At 40.2% G+C, this 23579-nt stretch overlaps 2 protein-coding genes across 2 annotated transcripts in view; one reads left to right on the top strand and one right to left on the bottom strand.

Annotated features, from left to right (window-relative positions):
* Positions 1-2910, top strand: part of LOC130220758 (pregnancy zone protein-like) — a 17951-nt gene extending 15041 nt beyond the window's left edge. Inside the window, exons 29-34 of the mRNA XM_056452995.1 lie at positions 1274-1495; positions 1572-1696; positions 2272-2353; positions 2425-2505; positions 2650-2755; positions 2840-2910. Coding sequence (XP_056308970.1) covers positions 1274-1495; positions 1572-1696; positions 2272-2353; positions 2425-2505; positions 2650-2755; positions 2840-2880 — 657 coding nt within the window. The 3' untranslated portion in view covers positions 2881-2910. The remainder of the gene's footprint in view (positions 1-1273; positions 1496-1571; positions 1697-2271; positions 2354-2424; positions 2506-2649; positions 2756-2839) is intronic.
* A 333-nt stretch (positions 2911-3243) lies between these two features.
* The window catches only part of zmp:0000000896 (caspase recruitment domain-containing protein 10), a 41919-nt gene continuing 21583 nt past the window's right edge, over positions 3244-23579 (bottom strand). Inside the window, exons 10-24 of the mRNA XM_056452998.1 lie at positions 22937-23035; positions 22743-22773; positions 22506-22546; positions 22328-22416; positions 19744-19790; positions 17720-17837; positions 13460-13613; positions 13005-13128; positions 11570-11810; positions 11397-11463; positions 9604-9706; positions 9129-9287; positions 7272-7378; positions 7087-7202; positions 3244-6655 (exon numbers count right to left, since the gene is read on the bottom strand). Coding sequence (XP_056308973.1) covers positions 6454-6655; positions 7087-7202; positions 7272-7378; positions 9129-9287; positions 9604-9706; positions 11397-11463; positions 11570-11810; positions 13005-13128; positions 13460-13613; positions 17720-17837; positions 19744-19790; positions 22328-22416; positions 22506-22546; positions 22743-22773; positions 22937-23035 — 1698 coding nt within the window. The 3' untranslated portion in view covers positions 3244-6453. The remainder of the gene's footprint in view (positions 6656-7086; positions 7203-7271; positions 7379-9128; positions 9288-9603; positions 9707-11396; positions 11464-11569; positions 11811-13004; positions 13129-13459; positions 13614-17719; positions 17838-19743; positions 19791-22327; positions 22417-22505; positions 22547-22742; positions 22774-22936; positions 23036-23579) is intronic.

The following is a 23579-nucleotide window of genomic DNA, read 5'->3' as shown; positions in this document are numbered from 1 at the left end:
AGAGAAGCAAGCAGCATGAATGAGAGGATTAGCATTTAGCCGTACATGTATGCCTCTGACACAGACCAAGCAGAGTACACAATCATTTGTGTCTTTGTATAGTTTTACAGCCAACTGTGTGCTAGTTTAAAGTTCTGAGCGTGTACACCGACACTAATAACCACGCACACTGAATTAACTTTGACTGAGGCACCAGATGACCCACTTAGAGCCGCGATACCAGACATGGACATTCACATGTTACTTAAAATGAAGCTATTCAGATGGAGTTCTGTGGCGCGGCAGAAACATGAAATGTGTCGAATCTTGGCTGGGCGACGCGGACAGCCACCGACTTGAAGCTCTGTTGTGTACCCTGATAGAAACCTTTGTTTAGAATTCTGAAATGCATAGTGCTGAGCGTCGTCGAACGGCGCTTCTGGTGTGTGACCTGGAGGCAAGTTCATTATTTTATGTCCAATAGAGGGACACTCATGTGAGGCAAAGGCGCTCACACTTTCAGCTGCACCTAGTTAAAATCACAGGGAGCTTCTGTGACTAAGAAATGCTAACAGCTGAAGTTTTAGATGCAATGAAAAGTACTAGTTTGCAAACCTACCGACAAACAAACTAAGTTACATACAATAATTCCGATTACAGTGATCATGTGATGAATGCTGATCTTGTGTTGAGCCCAATGAGCCTTGCATCTAAAAATAGAGCAAGGGAATTTCTTTAGTGACATCGCTTTGACTCACACGTTAAAAATGGCTTCAGGATTCGGGGACGCGTGCCTGTCAATCAATATTGGTATGCGGGGGGGCACTCCTACATCAAGTTGCGGTCGATCTAAAAACCGCTCAATTTGGTCCACCGTTTTTGTTGTTAAATTGAAAAAAATAAAGGACTGTGTATCACCCCAATATGACGATCTATACACTCTAAGCTGTTTGGACAGACATGTGTGCAAGTAAAGTAGATTTTTCACCATGGGTGCCGTTTAATGTACATTAAGACATTGTGTAAGTTGTACTGATACTGGTTTGATTACCTGGAAGCTCATACTCTTATACAGGTGTCTTGAATGCAGTTCAATCTTTGTGTAAAAATTCTACCAAATGGAGCAAGAAATGTTTTTAAGTGAAGTATAGATGTAACTTGAGCACAGGAATCACAATGCTTTTTAAGGTAGTTGAGTTGGTTTAGTCTTAACCAAACTAAGCTAGGTTGAATAAATGTTAACGTCTGAATTGAGCCACTTGGAACATATTAAGTCTGATCTTTGTTCATATAGGACACAGTGGTGGCTCTTCAGGCCTTGGCTCTGTATGCAGCTCATGTGTTCAGCCCTGGAGGCTCCAGCACGGTTACATTTCAGTCCTCAGTGCCAGCAGGAGACGTTTTCCACTTTGCAGTTACTCCCAACAACCGCTTGCTGTATCAGGAGAGTCCACTGAAGAACTTTCCAGGCACATATAGGGTTGAAGCAACCGGATCTGCCTGTGCTTCTGCGCAGGTCTGTATGTTCACACATTTCTGTTGGTGATTTTGCTCATGGTAAATCATTGCCTTAAGAATTTTTACTATTACAGGTTGCATGTTTCTACAACATCCCGACTCCTCCTGTTAGATTTTCCAAAACACTAAGTGTTGTTGCAAAGGTGACTGGAGTCTGCCAAGCTGTACCAGTTAACCTTATGTTGACCTTCACAGTGAAGTAAGTGCTGCTTCCTTGTGTTTATATACATGTGACCTAAAAGACCCAGGTACACTTAATACTATTTATTTACAATTTTTTTTTTTTTGAGGCCAAAAAGTTCTAATCACCTTAAGTGCTTTTGTTATCCCTATTTGTATATCACTTCATAAAGGCTTCTGGTTGTTGTGTTTGTTGTATACCCATGTGATTTTAACTGGGGAAAAATCAGCACCTCAAAGGATCTATCGATGGCAATGGTAGCTCAAAGGGGTTTAGAGGTAAAAATGAGCTCCAAAAATTTGCTGTAGTTTTGAACTCTTGAGCCTAATTTTGCTTCTGAAAGGAGTTTTGAAACTGTTGGTTTCACACCATTCAATTTAGCTTGAAATGAACAGCCTTTTTAGGCTTGTTCTCCACCATAAAATCAAATGCATGGTTTTGGATTAAGACCAATAGTTCCTTGACATGAACTCCTCTACCTGTGTCCTTGCCATGCTCTTCGCTGCATAAGTGAACCCCAAATAAGAGTATTTTCCAGAACCATTGCTTGTTCCTGTTGACTTGAGATTTCTCGCCCACCCATCTAATTTCAGGTATACTGGTCCAAAGCCAACTACTAACATGGTTCTGGTTGACATCAAGCTCTTGTCAGGATTCACTGCAGACACCTCACTGGTTGGTATTAGATTTGAGGGTGACTTTGGGATTCTTGAAACGGCTTGCTGAAGGAGTTTTTTTCCTTACAGCTTGGATCTCCACCTAATTTCACTCCATTCGTGCAGAGGGTTGATACTGAAGGTGATCATGTCCTTGTCTATCTGCAACAGGTGAGATCTATTGAACCTGCCATCTTAAATATGTGAGATGGATGACTTGGAAATCTTGTATTCTTCACCTGGAAAAACATGTGCAAAGTAGCTTGCATTGGAGCAGTTCTGTGTGTTGAGTCTAAGTGACCCCTCTGTCTGCAGGTTCCCAAAGGTGTTCCAGTGACCTTCAGTATACAGCTGACACAGACTGTTGCAGTGAAGAATCTCAAGCCAGCTGTCATTAATATTTATGACTATTATCAGAGAAGTATGCTTGTCATTTTGATTTTTATAATTGAGCTGAATTTCCTCTAGAGGGTGCTCATGCAAAGCTTTCCTTTCTCTTTTTCAGGTGACCGTTTTGAGACTAAATACACATCCTCCTGTCCATGATGGTGTTTCAGTTCTGACTGCTAAATGCATTATAAATTAAAAGTTCTTTAAAATAAACCAAATCCTACAAGGTCTGTTTAATCAAGGATGTTTTCTAATGGTAATGTTTGGTACTGCAAAGTAAAATCTCACTGCAAGAATCATTTGATAATTCAGATTTGGAAAATTTGCTTTTGTCATTTTAGGGTAAAACAGATGGGGTTTTGTTGAATATACATGACCCTTCTGTTTCTGCACTTTAACTTTAACAATTTTAGATTATCCATGTTATATTCACTTGTGTATGCTTGAGGTGGTGTCAACAGTTAAGAGAAGTCTACCTTTTTCAAGGTTATTAAATAAGCTACTTTCCACTCAACCACAGACTGGTTAGAAATTTAATTGCACAAAATAATTGCTGGATCACAGTATTAAACAGTTTTCTGCTGTATTTAAACATGCACTGACCACATGAATGCAGCTACATGTACAGTTCTCAAGGCTGAAGATTGTAATAAATGCATATTATTTCATAGATATAACTCGCAAAGAAAATACAGTACAACGTGTGCAGTGTCAGTTCATATGCTCTGTCTGTATGACTTAAATTTTAGATATTTGTGGATGTGTTTCTGAGGAGTCGGCATGCAAGTGTAAGTGAAGTAAAAAAAAAATCTCAAAACAATCACAAGAAAAGCCTACCATCCGTTTGAAAGATGTTTATAGTAAAGGATTCACATTAAGTATTTAAAGGTTTAAATATAGACCAAAGAAAGGAAATTTAAGGACCAAACTGTGAATTAGAAACACATTGGAAAATCCACTCAGTGATTTCCAGTAGTTAATTTTACAAAAAAAAAAGATCATTTCCAGATTTTTTTTTTTTAATTTTATATTTCTTTTTCCCTCTGGTGAATTGAAGGTGTCCATGTTTCTGTGATGCAGTGGAGGATAAACTGAAGAGGAAACCATAAATGCACAAAGAAAAGATGTGAAGGTGAATTATTTTTCTGCGTCAGAAGTGTAGCGTGCCATCTAGTGTCAGGGAGTGATTTTGCACATTCACTGTTCATCGCCAGTGAAAATCGCTGGGGTATGAACTAGGGGTGCATGATACTGCGGAAATATGCTACACGTCATGTTGAGTATTGTGATTTTCATGAAATTAACCATTTATTTACTTAATGATATATTAAAAATAAACAGATTAAACATTTATTTTGGATCTAACATTCTAATTAAGACCAAAAAACTGTCAAGGTGCAAACACTGAGTGAGTGAAAGCTGCAGCAGATATTCTGACTTTAATTGGCTTTTGTCATTTTTCTCTCTTGTCTCAGCTCTGCCCATTAGTTTTAATTTCAGCTCTGGGGTCCAGCTTTGGGTCAATAGCAGAAAAGCAACGACTGTGGAGGTGGGGCTAAAGATAGTAAACCTTTATCTGATTGGTCAAATTTAAAGAAACAACCAATGCCTAATTTCATTTATCACACACGTCTGTGATGCATGTATTTTATATACTATTATAGCGATTTACAATGATTTTGCAATATATCATGAAGCCCTGGTATGAATGCTGAAAAACATCTAAATAAAGTTGAAGTTTAAGCATTATGCACGAGACTTTAAGAATTATTTGCATTCTGATTTTGACATCAAAGTCACAATGAGTATGAAAGGTGATCAAACCCTTTCTGTGAAACATCTATCAAAACTAGATGTCCTTGCTGCAGCCTGTAGCATGATGACACTGGATCAGGTCCATGTAGTAGACACTGACGGTTGGGGAAGGTGTAGATGTTTGCTTTTAGGTTTGGGATAGGTGTAGACATTAATTTCTGTGGGGGCTGGGTTTAGTTTTGGGTAGGTGTTGATGTTAATAACTGTGAGGTTGGGTTTAGGGTTGGGGTAGGTGTAGATGTTAATAACTGTGAGGTTGGGTTTAGGGTTGGGGTAGGTGTAGATGTTAATAACTTTGAGGTTGGGTTTAGGGTTGGGGTAGGTGTAGATGTTAAGAACTGTGAGGTTGGGGTAGGTGTAGATGTTTAACTGTGGTTGGGTTTAGGGTTGGGGTTGGTGTAGATGTTAATAACTGAGGTTGGGTTTAGGGTTGGGGTTGGTGTAGATGTTAACTGAGGTTGGGTTTAGGGTTGGGGTAGGTGTAGATGTTAACTGTGAGGTTGGGTTTAGGGTTGGGGTAGGTGAAGATGTTGTTAACTGTGAGGTTGGGTTTAGGGTTGGGGTAGGTGTAGATGTTAATAACTGAGGTTGGGTTTAGGGTTGGGGTAGGTGTAGATGTTAACTGTGAGGTTGGGTTTAGGGTTGGGGTAGGTGTAGATGCTGTTAACTGTGAGGTTGGGTTTAGGGTTGGGGTAGGTGTAGATGTTAATAACTGAGGTTGGGTTTAGGGTTGGGGTAGGTGTAGATTTTAATAACTGTGAGGTTGGGTTTAGGGTTGGGGTAGGTGTAGATGTTAATAACTGTGAGGTTGGGTTTAGGGTTGGGGTAGGTGTAGATGTTAATAACTGAGGTTTGTTTTAGTTTTGGGGTAGGTGTAGATGTTAATAACTGGGGCCTGGGTTTAGTTTTGGGGTAGATGTTAATAACTGAGGTTGGGTTTAGTTTTGGGGTAGATGTAGATGTTAATAACTGAGGTTGGGTTTAGTTTTGGGGTAGGTGTAGATGTTAATCTGTGAGGTTGGGTTTAGGGTTGGGGTAGGTGTAGATGTTAATAACTGGGGCCTGGGTTTAGTTTTGGGGTAGATGTTAATAACTGAGGTTGGGTTTAGTTTTGGGGTAGGTGTAGATGTTAATAACTGTGAGGTTGGGGTAGGTGTAGATGTTAATAACTGAGGTTGGGTTTAGTTTTGGGGTAGGTGTAGATGTTAATAACTGTGAGGTTGGGGTAGGTGTAGATGTTAATAACTGAGGGTTGGGTTTAGAGTTGGGGTAGTAACACAATGTAATTGGTGTTTTAAAATTTAATTCAAATAATTCTCATTTTTAGGAACAACCGCTAGCACGTGCACGTCCACCATTGATTCCAGTACTTCATGGTGCTACAGACTGTCAGGATACACTTTTTTTTTTCCTATTGTTATTGACTCTGATACCTCTTGGTTCTTTCCTCATTTTACAGCTTTGGATAGGTTGTGTGAAAGTGCTTTATAAATAAAGAGAAAGAATGAAAGAAAGAAAGAAAGGCACAAAAAAGTCCTCTCGTACACCATTAATTTCACTTATTTCCCTCCTGTTGTTACCAGTGTTTTTCTGCTATCACCATGTGCGCACAGATGCAGGTTCTATAACTCTGAACTAGTGTATATGGCTGTATTCCAGTCCAAATTTATGTACTTCACTTGCTAACTTCCCTCCAGCTCGTTTCCTCAAATGTAGGTCATTAAATAAGTGTGCACTACTGGGTCCACTACTACTCTCAATAGGATACTTGATATGTTTTTTGTGTGGACAATCAGCGAAACCTTGTAGAAAAGTGCCAATTTGAGAATACCCGTGATCATGTGGACAGTGGAGAGAAACCATGAGTGTGTATTTGGAACAGTGTGTGTGTGTGTGTGTGTGTGTGTGTGTGTACTAGAGTCGCTCCTGCTCCAGCCACACCACTGCCCTCTGCTGGCTCAGGATGGTGCTGCGTACGATGGCCAGCAGCTCGTCTGTGCTGCTCCACGTGTTGGGCTCCACCTCACTGAACATCAGAGGAAGAGTCTCCAGCTGCAGCTCCTCCATCTGACAGGCCTCCATCAGGTCCTCCTCTCTGTGGCCTGACAACAGCTTCCTAAAACACACACACACACACACAGGGGAAATTAAGACACACCAGTATTGGGATGCCTCTGAAGATTTGAGACATGTTCCTGCAGCGTGACCAACATTATTACTGTTTTGCTTTTTAATTTAGTTTTACTTTAAGACTAAAAACTTTAAGTTTTTAAATCTGCTGGTCATTTTAGCTCAGTTTTAGTTTAGTTTACACTTTTCTGTTTATATTTTATATATTTAAAGGGGATCTATAATTTTGGGCTATTCTTACATGTCTTCTAGCTTTTCACAGACAGCCCAATCCTTGTTTTAGCCAATATGTTTGTGTTTAGATGTCTATTAAACGTCTAGAAAACACAAAAAAAGCTTGCTGGGATGTTTTGTTTTTGCTTCGTTTGAATATCGTTACACCCCTAAAAAATAATAACAATAAAAAAAACTGCACACCTGAACTTGCGTCCCTTCTTGTCTTTGGGTTTGATGTGGATTATTATGGGATAGATGCTCTGCTTCAGGAGATTCTCCACATGATTTACGCCCAGCTGAAGCAGACAGTGTTTGTCCTGAAGATACACACAGTTTAAGCATGGATATGAATGTGTGTGTATGTGTGTGTCTGTGTGTTTATTTACCTGCTTAATAACCTCTTGAATACTCTGTATTTTGATTCCCAGTGGCTGATCTGTGGAGTCTAAGAGGAACACACTTTTATCCTGAAGCACGGCACCCTCCAGTGGCTCTGTACAACAACAAAGATTCATAAAACGTGACCAATTCCTGACATCATGAAGAGGTAAGACTATCAAGACTTTTAGAAAAAAAAACATGAGAGTTATCAAATTATCAATATTATATCAATAATTGACATTATCACATATAAAGAGTCAGTAAAACATCAATTGTTCCAATCTAGCAGCAGAAAACAGAATAAGTTTTTCCTCTCTGAATCCTCTCTGAATCAAACAGTACAATTATTATAAATTTCAGCATCAAAAACAATATTTAGGACAGAAAATACAATAGAAATTGAATTAAACTATAATAGAAACATTGTTAAGAAAAGTAGCTTGTATTGGTCTGTAACAGTATAAAAAAAATATATGAGGAAGGTACAGCAGTAAAAAATAAAACACATAAACATACAAATTTTCTCTGTGCTCTCCATTTATAACTAAGCCAGGGATGAGGAAAATAGGCCAGGAATAGAGTTTTTTTTTTTTAATCTAAACCTTTTTTATTATAATTTTATAGTTAAATGTGACGGTAAGGGTGGCCAAATAGTGTAAAATTGTTCAGTAATACCGCAAACTGTATAGCTATTACAGCGTTTCCCACACATAGACTTTACTTGGGCAGGCCGCCCAGGTCTATTTGGTGGAGACACATGAATAATACTATTACTATTATCCTTTTACACTTTACACTTTACACAGAAAGCCAAACATTCATGATCGATTACCCAGTGGAAAATCTCTCGCTCTGCACGTTTCCTGCTGGTTCTCTTCACGTCAAATGCTCTGCAGACCCACAAAGATGCGTCTAAATGCGTCCGACCAGAGTTTCTGAATCTCCTAAAATGTCCAGGATTCAGGTTTTACTTTCGCTTTCTAAAGTTGCCGTTATTTGTATGTGTTTCTGCATGACCTTTTCGCAGCTGACGGCACGCGCCTCAAGAGAAACTTTAAATGATTAATTATTTAATAAACAACTTTATAAAGCGATTCATCATAAAGTGGCAAATATACAGTAAATATACTACATTCATTCATTCTTTTTCCTTCAGCTTAGTTCCTTTATTCATCCGGGTTCGCCACAGTGGAATGACCTGCCAACTTATCTGGCATATGTTTTACACAGCAGATGCCCTTCTAGCTGCAGCCCAGTACTAGGAAACTAGGTACCATTCACACACACACACACACACACACACACACACACACTACAGCCAATTTACTTCATCCAATTCACCTATACCGCATGTGTTTGGACTGTGGGGGAAACCGGAGCACCTGGAGGTAACCACCACCGACACGGGGAGAACATGCAAACTCATTTATTCAATTTATTTTCGCCTTAGCCCCTTCATTAATCTGGGGTCTATGTTTTACACAGTGAATGCCCTTCCAGCTGCAACCAATCACTGGGAAATATCCATACACACTCATTCACACACATACACTACGGACGATTTAGCTTACCTAATTTACCCATACCACATGTCTTTGGACTTGTGGAGGAAACCAGAGCACCGGAAGGAAACCCACACCAACATGGGAAAAACATGCAAACTCCACACAGAATTGCCAACTGGCCCAGTCGGGACTAGAACCAGTGACCTTCTTGCAGTGAGGCCACAGTGCTAACCACTGAGCCACCATGCTTCCCTATGCCCTTTCTCAAACCTTGAAAACACTAGATTAAAATAGAGTATTTTCAAGGATTTCCAGCAGCCGTATAAGTTTTATTGTCCTATATTAGCGGAGCTGTACCTGGATGGCAGATGTCGAAGTCCAGGCTGGATTCTGCAGGCTGCAGCAGCCGCTCAATGATCCCGCGGGACAGCAGAGATGGAGAAAACACCACTGGACGCTTGCTGGAGACCTCAACCATCTGAACCAGACTGAACGGGATCAGCTGCTCCTCATGACCTGCACACACAGCCTCGTTTTTGTGAATTATGAGGACAATACATGGGTTTCCTATGTTTTTATACTGTACGAACTGTATTTTCCTTGTCCCTCCCCCAACTATAGCTCTAACCCCAACCCTCACAGTAAACAGCGCAGTTTTACTTTCTGTGGGATTTTTGATCAGTAATGTCCTCATAATCCACTATCTTCCTCTAATACCTGTCATACCCATATCATTAAACACGTGTCCTGATACGTCACAAAAACATGCATACACAGACACACACAGGATATTCCCTCTGATTGGCTGAATGCAGAAGTGGGCGGGGCTTACGATTGCTGAGTGTGTAGAGCACTGGATTGGATGAGCCAATTGAGCGATAGTTTGACGTGACAGCTTTAATGAGCCGAACACGCTCAGGGTTTTTCCTGCAAAACTACAGAAAAAAAGTGTGTGAGAAAGACAGATACAGACAAATATCAGTAAATAAATGTGCATCTACAAGAGGAAAGGCAAACAGATGAGGTATCCAGACAGAAAACACATACAGACATACAGACATCGATCTGCAGACAGACAGATGGTTATCACAGACAGAAAGGCAAATAAATGGGTACTTACAGATACAGAGACATGTAACAACAGACAGGTATCGACAGGCAGAAATGTGTAATGACAGAGAAACAAACAGACAAATTAATATTTACAGACAGATTGATAACAGACAGACAGACAGACAGACTGAAAGAAAGAGAGAGACAAAAAGACAGAAAGAAAGAAAAGACAGACAGAACAACAGACAGACAGAGAGAGAGACAGACAGACAGACAGAACTACAGAGACAGACAAAGAGACAGAAAGAACAACAGACAGACAAACAGACAGAAACACAAACAGACAGAAAGAAAGAACGACAGACAGAAAGAAAGAACGACAGACAGAAACACAGACAGACAGAAAGAAAGAACAACAGACAGACAGAAACACAGACAGAAAGAACAGCATACAGAGACAGACAAACAGAAACACAGAGAGATAGACAGACAGACAGAAAGGACACCAGACAGACAGACAGAACAACAGAGACAGACAAACAGACAGAGACAGACAGAAACACAGACAGACAGACAGACAGACAAACAGACAGAGACAGACAGAAACACAGACAGACAGAAAGAAAGAACAACAGACAGAAAGAACAACAGACAGACAGACAGAGACAGAAACACAGACAGATAGACAGAAAGAACAACAGACAGACCGACAGACAGAGAGAGAGACAAACAGACAGAAAGAAAGAAAAGACAGATAGAACAACAGACAGACAGACATACAGAACTACAGAGACAGACAAACAGACAGAGACAGACAGAAACACAGACAGACAGAAAGAACAACAGACAGAAAGAACAACAGACAGACAGACAGAGACAGAAACACAGACAGATAGACAGAAAGAAAGAACAACAGACAGACCGACAGACAGAGAGAGAGACAAACAGACAGAAAGAAAAGACAGACAGAACAACAGACAGAGAGACAGACCTACAGACAGAAAGAAAGAACAACAGACAGAAAGAACAGCATACAGAGACAGACAAACAGAAACACAGACAGATAGACCGACAGACAGAAAGAGAGACAGACAGACAGAACAACAGACAGACAAACAGAACAACAGAGACAGACCGACAGACAGAAACACAGACAGAAAGAAATAACAACAGACAGTCAGACAAACAGACAGAGACAGAAACACAGACAGACAGACAGAAAGAAAGAACAACAGACAGACCGACAGACAGAAACACAGACAGACAGAGACAGACAGACAGAAAGGACACCAGACAGACAGAAAGAAAGAACAACAGACAGAAAGAATGACAGACAGACAGACAGACAGACAGAGACAGAAACACAGACAGACAGACAAACAGACAGAAACATAGACAGAAAGAAAGAACAACAGACAGACCGACCGACAAACAGACAGACAGCGGGCAGAGAGACAGACAGACAGAGAGACAGAAAAAAGAAAGAACAAACAGACAGACAGACAGAGAGAAAGAACGACAGACAGAAAGAACAACAGAGACAGACCGACAGACAGAAACACAGACAGTCACCTTCTTCCTGTACTGAGTCTGTTCAATGGCCATTGTGCGCAGCCTCACCAACAGCAGCTGCTGAGCCCTGAACCAGAAGAACACCTTAACATTGTCAAGTATTTCATTTGTGTGTGTGTGATGTGCCTTTTGTAGTCTGTATGTGTGTGTGTGTCTGTGTGTGTGTTATGTACCTGTTATAGTTTGGCACAGCTCCAGTCTGCAGTGGCGCCCCCGTGTGTTTGTCCACGCGAGCGCAGCGCCACTGGTATTTCCCGTTGTATCGCGTGTCGGTGACGTGCAGCACGTCATCACACAGCACGCAGAGACACGGCGGGTCACCATGGGAACTGAGGTCAAGGTTCACACGCACATAGAAAGAGTCGGCGCCGGCGAAAGAAGGAGACGAGAGTTCAGCCATTAAACGAGAATAACCTGAGGAGAGAGAGGAGAGATACTGAAGCACATGCTAATAATTCATCACTACCGCTTCATAATTTATTCATTCATTTATTTTATTTTCAGCTCAGTCTCTTTATTAATCAGGGGTCGCCACAGCAGAATGAACCACCAACTTATCCAGCATAGGTTTTATGCAGCGGATGCCCTTCCAGCCGCAACCCAACACTGGGAAACACCCATGCAAACATACACTACGGCCAATTTAGCTTACTCAATTCCCCTATAGTGCATGTGTTTAGACTGTGGGGGAAACCGGAGCACCCAGAGGAAACCCACACCAACACGGGGAGAACATGCAAACTCCACACAGAAACGCCAACTGACCCAGTCGGGACTCAAACCAGTGATCTTCTTGCTGTGAGGCACTGGTGCTGCCCACTGCGCCACCGTGACGCCAGGGTTCATTTATTATTTATACCATTAGGTAAACTAACACATAATTGCTTATAACTATGGCCAGACAGAATCTGCAGACATTTTTTGCATTTTCTGCACAGAATTTTAGTAAAAATCTGAGGATTTATGCGGAATTATTTTGGGGGTATCATAACTAAAACCTTAATAACAAATGAAATAAAAAGTAATCCCTTTTTAACGTGTATTTAATGTTTACAATGCAAATACAATTAGATCCACTTTATTTGGTAAACAAAGCAAGTCTCTCATATAATTTATCTACTAAAAGACAGAAAATATGACTTTACAAGCTGTATTGTAAATAATATATACCATATGTACCGTATATAATATATAACATATGAATATTTTCATACTAGTCAATAATATTACGCAAATTAATTTAAAGACATTTACAGAAGTCAATAAACAGAATCAATAATGGGCTAAAAATCTGCAGAATTTAAAGGTGGGTCTACTCATAACATATATTGCTTAAGGGGGCTAATAATATTGACCTTTTTTTCATGAAAAACTGCTTTTATTCTAGCCGAAATAAAACAAATAAGACTTTCTCCAGAAGAAAAAATATTATAGGAAATACTGTGAACAATTCCTGAATCTGTTTAACATCATTTGGGAAATATTTAAACAAAGAAAAAAAATCACAGGAGGGCGAATCATTCTGACATAAGCTGTATATGTAAGCTGTGATATTTTTTTGTAATGAAGTGAGCAGACAGTGTTGATGGTGTGTGTGTGTTCACTCACCGTCTGGATTGTGTGTGTGTTTGAGGGAATTTGGTTCAGTCCACCACTGCAGAGAGAAATGAGCCACTTCCGCCGTACACTGACTGAGACACACACGACCCTCACCGAACAACACCTGATCCAGCTGACACACACACACAAAAACAAGCCAGAGAAACATCATTAATCATTACACACACACACAAGAGTCCTAGAAATCACTGTGAACTCTTTATTGAAAGCATGTTCAATTCATTTGACTAAATGTTATCTTATCTGATCTGATCTTATGTGACCCTGGACCACAACACCAGTGTTATGTTGCATGGGTATATTTTTAGCATAAGCAAAAAAAATGCATTGTAAGAGCCAAATTTTCTTTTCTAATAATCCATGAAGACACTTAATTTCCTTTTGTAAATACACCAAAACTTGTTTGATTACTAATATGAAGCAGTTAGTTTAGGGTGTCTGACCTCCAGCAGTTCAGTGCCCTCCTTCAGGCCGCAGACCTCAGCAGTGGAGCCCTTCTTCACCGTTTGCACGAACACACCGCTGCGGTTTCCCCCAACTATAGTGATGTCCTGCGCCAGACTGAGGCTTTTGGGGGATGAGGAGAGAGACACTGACCTGAGGAAAACACAACAGAAGGAAACACAAGAGAAAAATGACTTTATTTTGATGGTCAGTTCGTTGAATTTAGGTTATATTGCATCTACATGCCAACTGATTCTCATTAGATTATAAGGAGACTGTTAGGTTAGGGTTAGTGTAGGTGACATGTACCTGAAAAAAACTGATTCTCATTAGATTATAAGTAGACTGTTAAGTTAGGGTTAGTGTAAGGTGACATGTACCTTTCTTATAGTCAGTTAAATGTCTGTTTAGCAGCAGTATCAACAGATTTTAAGCATACTGTCTACTAATACTCAAATGGACCATCAAAATAAAGGGCTCTATTTTGACAATCCAGGCGCAAAGTCCAAAGTACAGGGCGCAAAAGCATTAAGGGTGTGTCTTAATCTTCTTTTGCCATGGTGCATGGTCTAACAGGGTTGAGCTTATTCTCTTAATGAGCTATAGGTGTGTTTTGAGAATAAACCAATCAGAGTCTCATCTCCCATTCCCTTAAAGAGTCAGATGCGTCGCGCCATAGCGCATTTGCTATTAACATGACGGACTTTGTAAGTGGAAAAACTGAACGCTTCACTAAAGAGAAAACAATTAAACAGAGCATCTACAGCGCGAGAATGAGAGATGAGCCTTCTCATTGTTTACTTTCACTTTCACTCTCGTGGATAGGGAAACGTGCTGTACGCACAGACATCCATTAGCCAACATGATTAATTTAGTTTATTAAGCGCAAAGATTTGTGTCAAAACTATTTCTAAATTCAGTTTTAATTTCCAGCAAACGAATAAATGAATAATAATGAAGTGTGGTCAAAACACTGAGTTATATCCTAATACACATGCTGTGCCCCATGCGGTCTAAAACCTGACAGGTGGACAAATCTAAGCTTGTTTTTAATAAAACAAATATAAATATGCAGATCATAAATAATACTGCTAATAATAATAACATTATACAAAAGCAAATTGTCATGAATAAACTAAAAAAGCCCCCCCGAGATGAAGAAGGCAGGAAAGTATGGTTTTTATATTAAGGTAGGCTAGAAAATAATAATTTTTGTAATTTTTAAATTCTTTAATTCTTTTTCATTTGTAAAGATATTTGTGTATTGTTGTACATCCTGTGTGTATTAAACAATGTTTAAGCGAGGCGCACAACTAACGCACTCTGTGCTGGACTTTAGACCTCCTCTAAGCTGGTCTATTGCGCAGAATAATTTGGTTCCTCAAAATAGCAGTTCCTCAACATGCCTCCTTTTTTAGACCAGAATGCCTATGGGCGCACATATGAGCGCAAATGCATTTGCTATTTAAACAGCGCACTGCAAAACGTCAAAATTACTCTTGCTCCGAGCTGAAACTAGCAAACAACAATTGCCTTGCGCCGGTTTGCGCCAGGTGTATGATAGGGCCCAAAGTGTTACCAAAATTACTCGCTTGCTTGTTTTTGTCTTGTTTCTACTCCAAAAATCGAATCATTCTTAAACCGAGGCATTTTCTAGAAAAGCGAAACATGTGGTCTTATTTTCAGAAATAATGAGTGAAAATTAAGTGAGTTTTTCATTTTAAAAAGCTAAATAATCTGGCAACGAGGCAAGTAAAATAACCTTATTATAAGATTATTTTGCCTATTTTTTTCTTGAGTTATTAATTTTGACTCATTATTTCTGAAAACAAGACAATATTTTGTGCTCGTCTAGAAAATGCTTCATGATTCAAGAATTTTTAGATATTCAGACTAGACACAAGACAAAAGCTCTAATGCTGTGTTCACACCAGACGTGGAAGAAGCGCCAAGCACGAGTGATTTACATGTTAAGCCAATGCAAAAACATCCTGCGAATCGCTCGAGTTGGAAAATCTGAACTTTAGTGGACATTCCCGCCTCGTTAACCAATCAGAAACTTGCTCTTGTAGGGGTGTGATTATGACGTAGCGCCTGTTGTTGGTGTCCCGAGGGGAAATCTCTACACGGGACAACAGCTCATCCAACTGGGCTCGGCTCAGTTTGAAGCACCGCTGAAAGCTTCCATCATCCAGGTATAGTTTCTGGAGGAGTTGATGCACTCACAGAGCTGGGTGCACCTCTGAAAGGATTTAGTGGACTTGGACACATAGACACAGGTATTTTCTCAATAAAGTCCATGTTACCCATTTAGCAATGAAGCTACAGTCACAGGGCAGACAGAAGCCCCACCCATGATGCAAATCCATGTCTATTGTGAAGTAAATTTGAAACGTGAATAAAGCGAGTAAACTCAAAATGTTCACACGTCTTTTTACGTGCGAATATTGAATATGTCTGGTGTGAACACAGCATTAAATCAAAAAATTGTAAGAAAAAAGAAATAAATAAATGTAAAAAGATTTAGTCTGATCAATTAACTACATTTGCAATAATATCAAGCGCTTTTTTTACAGGGGTCATGATCTGAAAAAAAAAACATATTTTAAAGAAACACTCTCCTTTTTTGGAAATCGACTCATTTTTTCAGCTCTTCTAGAGTTGAACAGTTGAGTTTTATCATGTTTGACTTCATTCAGCTGATCTCCATTAGCTTAGCTTAGCATAGATCATTGAATCGGATTAGACCATTAGCATCTCACTAAAAATGACCAAAGAGTTTTGATTATGTTCCTATTTAAAGCTTGACTCTTCTGTAGTTACATTGTGTAATAAAACTGATGAAAAGTGAAAAGTTGCTATCGTCTAGGCTGATTTTTTAGGAACTACACTCTCAGTCTCGTGTACTAATCAAGGAACTTTACTGCCATATCATGGCTAAAGGAGAATCAATGATATTAAACAACACCTAAAATTTTCATCTCCTCCAAAGCCTTCGGTTGTGTTCTGATGTGTTTTTGCCTATTGTAGCTGTGAAATAACTCTAAATCATTCAGTGTATATCGACCTGTAATGCACTCAAAACCTGCCGGAACTACTTTATCTGACAATAACCAAATACCTTAGAGCAGGGATGGGCAAACTTGATCCTGGAGGGCCGGTGTCCCTGCATAGTTTTGCTCCAACCCTAATCAAACACACCTGCTTGTAGCTTTCTAGTGATCTTAAAGACACTAATTAGGGTGTTCAGGTGTGTTTGATTAGTGTTGGAGCAAAACTCTGCAGGGACACCGGCCCTCGAGGATCAAGTTTGCCCATGCCTGACTTAGAGTGATCATCAGCCAATAAGAATCAAGCATTTAACCAGCACCAGAGTATAAGATTTATTGCATGCTTTTTGTCTGAGTAATACTGAAGATAAAGAGCTCTGACTTAATGCTCAGAATTATGGCAACTGAATTATTTTCTAATGCCGGTTTTCCACTGCACACAGCATTCGAACAAGACTGTGGGAATACAGCCACCTTGTGGCAGTTGCACAGTTTTCAGTTTTGTCGTGCACCATAGGAGTGAAGCTGATTCTCGTGATGTCTGAAAATCTGGTTCAGAATTTTGTAGGAAATGTGGAGACAGCATGAAAAAATACTATTTTTATTACTCATTTATGAATAGAAAAATAGACTTTTTTGATTAAAAAACTAACAAATATAACAAAAAACTACTAAAAATTCTCAACTGGCGCACACAGACATGATTGGACAACACTGGAATACATCATATCCAGCCTGATCTCACGAGAAAACGTAAGTATTTTATGTTTTGACAGTTTAGTGGCTAATTCGTACAAATTCGTACGAGTTCAGTCGTACGAAATTGTAAGATTTTTAAAAAGGAGGCGTGGCACCTAACCCCACCCCTAAACCCAACCGTCATTGGCGGATGAGCAAATCATACTAAATTGTACAAATTAGATCGTACGAATTTGTACGAATTAGCCACTAAATCAAAAGTTACAATTGCCGTGAGATTGTGTTGTCATATCCGGTCGGCTGATGACATATGGTTCAAATACTTCAACAGATCTGCAGCTCAAATCGAATCCAAATTTTGCAGAGATAATCAGAACTCAACGCAACTCCCAGACTACTCTTCACTGGAAATGAATGGCCTCCAGTTAGTCGCTTGTCGTGTGCATTGGAAAGTCGGCTTCAATAATTCAGACCAGACTGAGACCGAAAGCTGAAATGAAGGTCTTGTACCGTGGAGTGGAGGACGAGGGTTTGACAGGGAGCATCGGGGTCACATTGATGACGTCTGGAGGAAAGAGCGGAGTCGGCAGAGAGCTCCAGGAACTCATCAGATAAGAGTCTGTGTCCTCTACAACACACACAAGTGAAGACAAGACCAGCTTTACTCTCAATCCTACACACATGAGGACATACAGATGAACCAAACGTCTCACTGCTGACATTAGCTACGTTTCCATCCACCTATTTTTATGTGCATTAAGGATATGCGCAAAAAATGGTTGATAGAAACGGCAAGGTGAGCAGATATTTTGAAAATGCGCATTAAAAACGTAGAGTAACTTTAGGATTAACTTTTTATTCAACAAGAAAAGATGCACATAAACTGATGGAAATGATTTTACCAAACAAATTCCAGTATGCTCATTAAAAAAAGTCATGTGATTTTGTTATAAGGGATCATGTGATGATCAAAATATGTAAGAATGGACAAACCAGCAGGCTGAGCACACTGTAAATCATCGGAAATGTTTTGGTCGTTCTAAAATGCCTTAACCGTTTCAGTATTAGTGTTATTATATTAATAATGACCTCCAGAACTGTCAATAGGGTCTTTGCTCCATGTCTGACACCTTTAACACCTGTCACCAGGCGTTCACTGCGCATCAGCATTTGTCTTTTGAGGCGCGAGTAATTTATTAAATAAAGAAAAGATTGATGCAGCTTCACCTAGCACAGTAATTTCTGTTTTTACTTTTAATATTTGGCACCAGTTCATCAGGAAGTGATGATTTTGTTCTCTTCGTCTGCTTTATTTGCACGTCTAATCTGCGATATTCCAGTTTTGCGCATACATTTAATTCACATCTTTGAATGAAAACAGCTAATGTTTATGGTGAAACATGAAACTCACCTGTCAGAAAAGATCTTTAACATGAATCACTCTGAGCATGTATTTTCACCATATGTACTGTTTTAATGTATGTTGCATGGACTTGTTTTGTATTTCATAATTTTTGATTTTACAGTTTTTGTACAGCACAAATTTTTATAAGTATATTTTATAAATATATTATAATATAATATCACTTTTTTTTTTCAAACTGATAGTAACCAACATACATGGAACGGTAGCCACAACAAAAATCAAGCCATGATGTACCAAATGAAATATAAAATTTAAAAAAATATATGAAATAAATAGAAATATTATGGCAACTGTCTGCAGATTTGCCAATCGACTTTATGAATGACTCCCACATGCGCAAAAAGACACGCTCTTTCCTTTCCCTAATAAAACGCATCTTTTCTGAATGTAAAATCTTTCCCAACTCCATGATCCACATATGTTGGTGTTGGTGTAATTTTTGTTGTTGTTGTTTGCATTGTGCTATTTTGTATTGTGTTATATTCAGCTGAAGGCATGAAAAGCTTTCCTGTGATATTTTATTTATTTAAAAGTATATATATATATATTTGTGTTGTATTTAAGTGCTGTTTAACAGAGCAATTTTCAGTATTTCCTATAATGTTTTTTCTTCTGGAGAAAGTCTTATTTGTTTTATTTCGGCTAGAACAAAAGCAAATTTTTTAAAACCATTTTAAGGTCAATATTATTAGCCCCCTTAAGCTATAATTGTTTTGGATTGTCTCTAGAACAAACCACTGTTACACAATGACTTACCTAATTACCCTAAATTTACCCTAATTACCCTGGTTAAGCCTTTAAATGTCACTTTAAGCTGTATAGAAGTGTCTTGAAGAATATCTAGTAAAATATTATGTGCTGTCATCATGACAAAGAGAAAATAAATCAGTTATTAGAGATGAGTTATTAAAGCTATTATGATTAGAAATGAGTTGAACTCTCCATTAAACAACATTGAAAAGTCTTTAGAAAAATAATACAAATTTTAAAGTGATCTAATAATGTTGTCTTCAACTGTACATTATTGCTGTTGCCTACCACATGTTAGGACACATGTATGTTTGCTACACAGTATAATTTAACACAAACTGAAGACTGAAACACACACCTGCATGCGGCTCGTTCTCATCACTTCCCCAAGAGTTCAGATCAAATCTGCAGAAACACACACAGACAGAAGAGGGTCAAAGACCACATTCACAGAACAACTTAAAGACTCCTGCACACTGAGACGACTTGTCTCTCATGATTTCTGAAAGACTCCTGCACACCGGGATGACTTGTCTCTCATGCTTTCTGAAAGACTCCTGCGCACCGGGACGACTTGTCTCTCATGATTTCTGAAAGACTCCTGCACACCGGGATGACTTGTCTCTCATGCTTTCTGAAAGACTCCTGCGCACCGGGACGACTTGTCTCTCATGATTTCTGAAAGACTCCTGCACACCGGGACGACTTGTCTCTCATGCTTTCTGAAAGACTCCTGCGCACCGGGACGACTTGTCTCTCATGCTTTCTGAAAGACTCTTGCGCACCGGGACGACTTGTCTCTCATGCTTTCTGAAAGACTCCTGCACACCGGGACGACTTGTCTCTCATGATTTCTGAAAGACTCCTGCACACCGGGACGACTTGTCTCTCATGCTTTCTGAAAGACTCCTGCGCACCGGGACGACTTGTCTCTCATGCTTTCTGAAAGACTCCTGCGCACCGGGACGACTTGTCTCTCATGCTTTCTTAAAGACTCCTGCACACAGCGACAACTTGTCTCTCATGCTTTCTTAAAGACTCCTGCACACAGCGACAACTTGTCTCTCATGCTTTCCGAAAGACTCCTGCACACAGCGACGACTTGTCTCTCATGCTTTCTGAAAGACTCCTGCACATCGGGACGACTTGTCTCTCATGCTTTCTGAAAGACTCCTGCACACCAGGATGACTTGTCTCTCATGATTTCTGAAAGACTCCTGCACACCGGGACGACTTGTCTCTCATGCTTTCTGAAAGACTCCTGCACATCGGGACGACTTGTCTCTCATGCTTTCTGAAAGACTCCTGCACACCAGGATGACTTGTCTCTCATGATTTCTGAAAGACTCCTGCACACCGGGACGACTTGTCTCTCATGATTTCTGAAAGACTCCTGCGTACCGGGACGACTTGTCTCTCATGATTTCTGAAAGACTCCTGCACACCAGGATGACTTGTCTCTTATGCTTTCTGAAAGACTCCTGCACACCGGGACGACTTGTCTCTCATGCTTTCTGAAAGACTCCTGCACAGTGGGATGACTTGTCCCTCATGATTTCTGAAAGACTCCTGCACACCGGGACGACTTGTCTCTCATGATTTCTGAAAGACCCCTGCACACCGGGACGACTTGTCTCTTATGCTTTCTGAAAGACTCCTGCACAGTGGGACGACTTGTCCCTCATGATTTCTGAAAGACTCCTGCGCACCGGGACGACTTGTCTCTCAAGCTTTCTGAAAGACTCCTGCACATCGGGACGACTTGTCTCTCATGCTTTCTGAAAGACTCCTGCACACCAGGATGACTTGTCTCTCATGATTTCTGAAAGACTCCTGCACACCGGGACGACTTGTCTCTCATGATTTCTGAAAGACTCCTGCACACTGGGACGACTTGTCTCTCATGCTTTCTGAAAGACTCCTGCACACCTGGACGACTTGTCTCTCATGATTTCAGAAAGACTCTTGCACACCGGGACGACTTGTCTCTCATGCTTTCTGAAAGACTCCTGCACACCGGGACGACTTGTCTCTCATGCTTTCTGAAAGACTCCTGCACACCGGGACGACTTGTCTCTCATGCTTTCTGAAAGACTCCTGCACACCGGGATGACTTGTCTCTCATGATTTCAGAAAGACTCCTGCACACCAGAACGACTTGTCTCTCATGATTTCTGAAAGACTCCTGCACACTGGGACGACTTGTCTCTCATGCTTTCTGAAAGACTCCTGCACACCTGGACGACTTGTCTCTCATGATTTCAGAAAGACTCTTGCACACCGGGACGACTTGTCTCTCATGCTTTCTGAAAGACTCCTGCACACCAGAACGACTTGTCTCTCATGATTTCAGAAAGACTCTTGCACACCTGGACGACTTGTCTCTCATGATTTCAGAAAGACTCCTGCACACTGGGACGACTTGTCTCTCATGATTTCAGAAAGACTCCTGCACACCTGGACGACTTGTCTCTCATGATTTCAGAAAGACTCTTGCACACCGGGACGACTTGTCTCTCATGCTTTCTGAAAGACTCCTGCACACCGGGATGACTTGTCTCTCATGATTTCAGAAAGACTCCTGCACACCGGAACGACTTGCCTCTCATGCTTTCTGAAAGACTCCTGCACACCGGGATGACTTGTCTCTCATGATTTCAGAAAGACTCCTGCACACCGGGACGACTTGTCTCTCATGATTTCAGAAAGACTCCTGCACACCGGGACGACTTGTCTCTCATGCTTTCAGAAAGACTCCTGCACACCGGGACGACTTGTCTCTCATGCTTTCCGAAAGACTTCCAAAAGATTCCCAAGTGATGGTGGACTGTGGTCTTAAGACTCTCCTCTATTTTCTCTTTCTGAGTTCTACGCAGAACTCTTATTGGTCAGATCAAATGTTTTGTGAGTATATAATGAAGAGTTTAAGATCTTTGACTTACTCATCTTTTGCTCTGCGGTGGATGGAGTTTGCACAGGGAGGAAAGGGAAACGTGGACAATCTGTTGATGTCCTTCTCTGCGTTACACTCCTGCGCACACACACACACACACACATATGGTCACCACTGCATCATAGTGAATTTATCATTTATATTATGAACATATAGCTATTATTCACCGGCGAGAGCAGATTCTCCTCTGAGTTGGAGCCGCAGGAGTCTGTAACATAAACACACAACTGTGATTCTTAGAGTACACACATTCAAACTATTAACATTCATCAGTTCAGTTTCAACATATGATAACAGTGCTATTATTCAGCATCCTTTAATACAGGTTCAGTTCTTATCTGATCTGATAGTGTGGACAAGTTAATAAGATCATATTAAAACTCATAATGTACACAAACACTCACCTTCAGACTGATCACAGATCTGAGCTGGAGACTGCAGAAACACAACAACGACATGAGAAAACAATTATGTGCATGTGTTTGTGTCTGCATGTGTGTATATATATATATATATATATATATGTGTGTGTGTGTGTGTGTGTGTGTGTGTGTGTGTGTGTGTGTGTGTGTGTCTGTGTGTGTGTGTGTAAACTGACCTTTAGATGAGCTCTGACTGTGAGTGGACTGGGACTCCTGAGATCGACTGAACAGCACGGCCCGAAACACTGATCCTCACTGAATAATGACAGGTGAGACTACACACAAACACACAATGTAAATAAATGTACAGTATATTACAGTTCATTACCGCATAATAACAGTAAAAGTGTAGTAAAATACAGCGTAATACCATTAGAACAGTACTGATCTTATTCTGCAATGCGGAGGTAAGGCTTGTTTCTGTCATTCCTATTCATTTGCCTTTGGCTCAAATTACCAGCAGTAAACATTCAAACTAACTGATCTATAACCAGTTGTGTTTATGACGATACATATAAATAATATAATTGCAGTTTTCAACATGAAGCTACATAACACAACCTGCTTTATTAACTGTTAAAAATCAATGGAGGTGATTGAGACCAGAAGTCCAGAGACAAGAAAGCTCCAATGGCTGCACCCGCTAGGACATGCAGAATAAGGTCAATAATGTAGTATGCAGTATGTAGTTTAGTTATTTGGGATGCAGTGACACACGGTCAAATATTCTGCTGAACAGATCCAGCAGTTTTGACGCTCGCAAATATTCATAAAGTCCTGGTGCTTCAGGTATTAGGAGGTTTACTGAAGGTACAGCTG

This window comes from Danio aesculapii, chromosome 3 (assembly GCF_903798145.1).
Source record: "Danio aesculapii chromosome 3, fDanAes4.1, whole genome shotgun sequence".
Classification (NCBI taxonomy): domain Eukaryota; kingdom Metazoa; phylum Chordata; class Actinopteri; order Cypriniformes; family Danionidae; genus Danio; species Danio aesculapii.
Note: the sequence above shows the minus strand (reverse complement) of the source record. Positions and strands in the feature narration are given on the sequence as shown.